Below are 2,725 nucleotides of genomic sequence, written 5' to 3'. Positions count from 1 at the left end.
GACGCGTTATTCGATAGCTGTTTTGACACAGCGAGGAACCAAGCACTACGATACCGCAGCGGTGTAGGTCGGGCAGCACTTCCGGTTCTTGTTGAACAAACTGATTACACTGTGTGTACGGCATATCATCGTACGGTCAATCCATCGGCCATCGTGTACGACGACACACGACAAGAACGTCCAGACAGCAGGTGTAGATCCACACGAGTGCGTGCGGGACAAGAAAGGGATGCGAGGGGATGTGTCAGCAGGTATCATGCATACGTAACCGTGAGTCAGCAGACGTGGCTCATAATAACTATTTATACATGTATGCTATGCGCCGATGTACATGTACATGTACATATGCACAAAACTTGAATGGGGGTCAACAGGGTGAGGCGGTGAACCGATAGCATGGCGCAGAAGCAATTATTTGCATAAGCTAAAGTGTGTGCGTGTAGCCTGCGCGCGCCCCCAATTATTTACCTAACCACCAAAGAACGGACTCACTCCTCGCAACGCATGGCGCATGGGTCTTTAAAACCACGCTACACATGACATGACAATACAATCACACGCCGCAAGGGGGCCCTGGCTCGCTCACCACGCAGTGTTTGGTCGATCGCCCAGGCACAGCTGTGACAGCGTCGTGGTGTTCTTCAGCTCAATGCAAATCTCGCCGCCTTGCGCCGCAGACGAGCTCCAGTTGATGTTTGTCGCTGCATGCACGACGTTCAAAGGTGGTGGGGTTTGGGGCCACGATGTCAGTTCTGTTACGTCGTCGCCTAACGAGCCCTCAAATGCACATTCCCAATGTGCACTCTATGCAATTACTACTACGCGCACATCATCCGCGAATGCCACACGCGCCTGTATGTAAGCCTAGACACACGCTCAGTCACCTTTGAGCTGGTTGGCCCCCGAAGGCCCCCACGATGTGGATGCCCAACGGGGAGTGCCGCCGGAAGGAGTCAGCCGGAAGCCGCGGACTTGGCGCCGAAGAGACATATCTGCAAGCAAGGCAAGGGAGATACGACACACTCAACAGTATGTATGGGTGGATTGACTCGCATGCCACCCGCTGTTGCTTAGACGTCCAGCGGCCGACTAATGTCGTGCATGTAGCACTGTCCGTAAAGGGGCATAGACAGTGCTAGGCTAAGACCTGACGTGACAGCCACCAAGCTCCCCGCACCCGCCAAAGCCCACGCAGCTTCAAACTACTTACCGGCCCAAATCTCTGCCTTATGGAGGGTCGAGCTGCTGTTGCATGGGCCCTACAAGCATACACGGGACGCGGCTTGTGGCAGAGGAAGGAGTACACCGAGTTTGATGACACGCGCAAGTGCTTTTCCTGGAAATCAGGGAGCAGCAGGCGATCCTGCCAGCACAAGAATGGATGCTGCATAAATCGCTTGCTAATGCGTGGAAGGTGCTTAGGAAAGGACACGGAAACCCACAACCCCCGGGCCACGGTAACGCAGGGGCCCGGGGGGGTTAAGGCCTCAGACCTCACCGCGATAACAGATTCCTTGGGGGCGACCTTCGTCTTGAAGCAGTACAAGTTGGTCCACGGGTCGCGACCTGGCTCTTGTGTCGCCGGTGTGGGAACCACGTAGAAGGGCGTAGCGTACTTCCGGTTATCGCACCTGTGCGCGAAGAGAAGACATAAATCTTTTAATCCAACAACAGAATGCCTGTCAAACTCCAAGGCAGTCAGGGTACAGTATAGCGTCGCTCACTCCGAGCAGTGCATGCCATGGTTTCTGAAAAGTCCTGTGTACGTATACGGCATACGTACTTGCAAGGCGGGAAGGTGACATTCACGGTGTCCTTGCAGTCCGTTTTTTCCGTAATCACTTTCAGGCAGTTATCCGTCTCACTCCGCAAGAGGAAGCTGAGCCCAGAGTTCACTGCATTGCACTGGCCGACCAGGCTGTCCAACCAAAACGGGCTCTGGAGGGCGGCCCAGGGCTCCAGCTTCCTGGCTTCCTCCTGGGAAACGAACGAACCGCAGACGCTGACTTTGGTAGGCTGGCAGCGGGTAGGATCCACTGTAAAGTTGACCACCATGGGCGGAAGGCCCATGAATGCTATCTGGCTGACGAAGTCGGATGCGATCTGAGCCTGAACAGCCTGGCATTTGTCGTTGTCGATTGTGAAGAAGCTGAACGGGGCGCTGGATACCTCCACTTCTAAGTCGAAGCATGTGCTACATGGAGGGACATCAGGGGGAGACGGAGGCGAGGGCGAAGGAGGGGAAGGCGACGGAGGCGAGGGGGAAGGAGGCGAGGGGGAAGGAGGCGAGGGGGAAGGAGGCGAGGGAGATGGAGGCGAGGGAGATGGAGGCGAGGGAGATGGAGGCGAGGGAGATGGAGGCGAGGGAGATGGAGGCGAGGGAGATGGAGGCGAGGGAGAGGGAGGCGAGGGAGATGGAGGCGAGGGAGAGGGAGGCGAGGGAGATGGAGGCGAGGGAGATGGAGGCGAGGGAGATGGAGGCGAGGGAGATGGAGGCGAGGGAGATGGAGGCGAGGGAGATGGAGGCGAGGGAGATGGAGGCGAGGGAGAGGGAGGTGAGGGAGAGGGAGGCGAGGGAGATGGAGGCGAGGGAGATGGAGGCGAAGGAGATGGAGGCGAGGGAGATGGAGGCGAGGGAGAGGGAGGTGAGGGAGAGGGAGGCGAAGGAGATGGAGGGGTAGGCGACGGTGGCAAGGGAGAGGGAGGGGAAGGCGACGGAGGTATG

The 2,725-nt window shown here is 57.4% G+C and overlaps 2 protein-coding genes across 2 annotated transcripts in view; one reads left to right on the top strand and one right to left on the bottom strand.

Annotated features, from left to right (window-relative positions):
* The window catches only part of phV39 (extracellular matrix glycoprotein pherophorin-V39), a gene marked incomplete at both ends in the record, with an annotated part of 3,216 nt that extends 1,146 nt beyond the window's left edge, over window positions 1–2,070 (bottom strand). Inside the window, 6 exons of the mRNA XM_002959294.1 lie at window positions 493–530; window positions 587–701; window positions 885–992; window positions 1,211–1,259; window positions 1,499–1,631; window positions 1,784–2,070. Of these exons, the coding sequence (XP_002959340.1) occupies window positions 493–530; window positions 587–701; window positions 885–992; window positions 1,211–1,259; window positions 1,499–1,631; window positions 1,784–2,070 (730 nt within the window). The remainder of the gene's footprint in view (window positions 1–492; window positions 531–586; window positions 702–884; window positions 993–1,210; window positions 1,260–1,498; window positions 1,632–1,783) is intronic.
* Window positions 2,071–2,309: 239 nt separating this feature from the next.
* Window positions 2,310–2,725, top strand: part of VOLCADRAFT_100778 (uncharacterized protein) — a gene marked incomplete at both ends in the record, with an annotated part of 4,143 nt that continues 3,727 nt past the window's right edge. Inside the window, one exon of the mRNA XM_002959299.1 lies at window positions 2,310–2,645. Coding sequence (XP_002959345.1) covers window positions 2,310–2,645 — 336 coding nt within the window. The remainder of the gene's footprint in view (window positions 2,646–2,725) is intronic.

Source organism: Volvox carteri, assembly GCF_000143455.1.
Source record: "Volvox carteri f. nagariensis unplaced genomic scaffold VOLCAscaffold_156, whole genome shotgun sequence".
NCBI classification, from domain to species: Eukaryota; Viridiplantae; Chlorophyta; class Chlorophyceae; order Chlamydomonadales; family Volvocaceae; genus Volvox; species Volvox carteri.
This window is presented reverse-complemented; position numbering and strand designations above follow the sequence as displayed.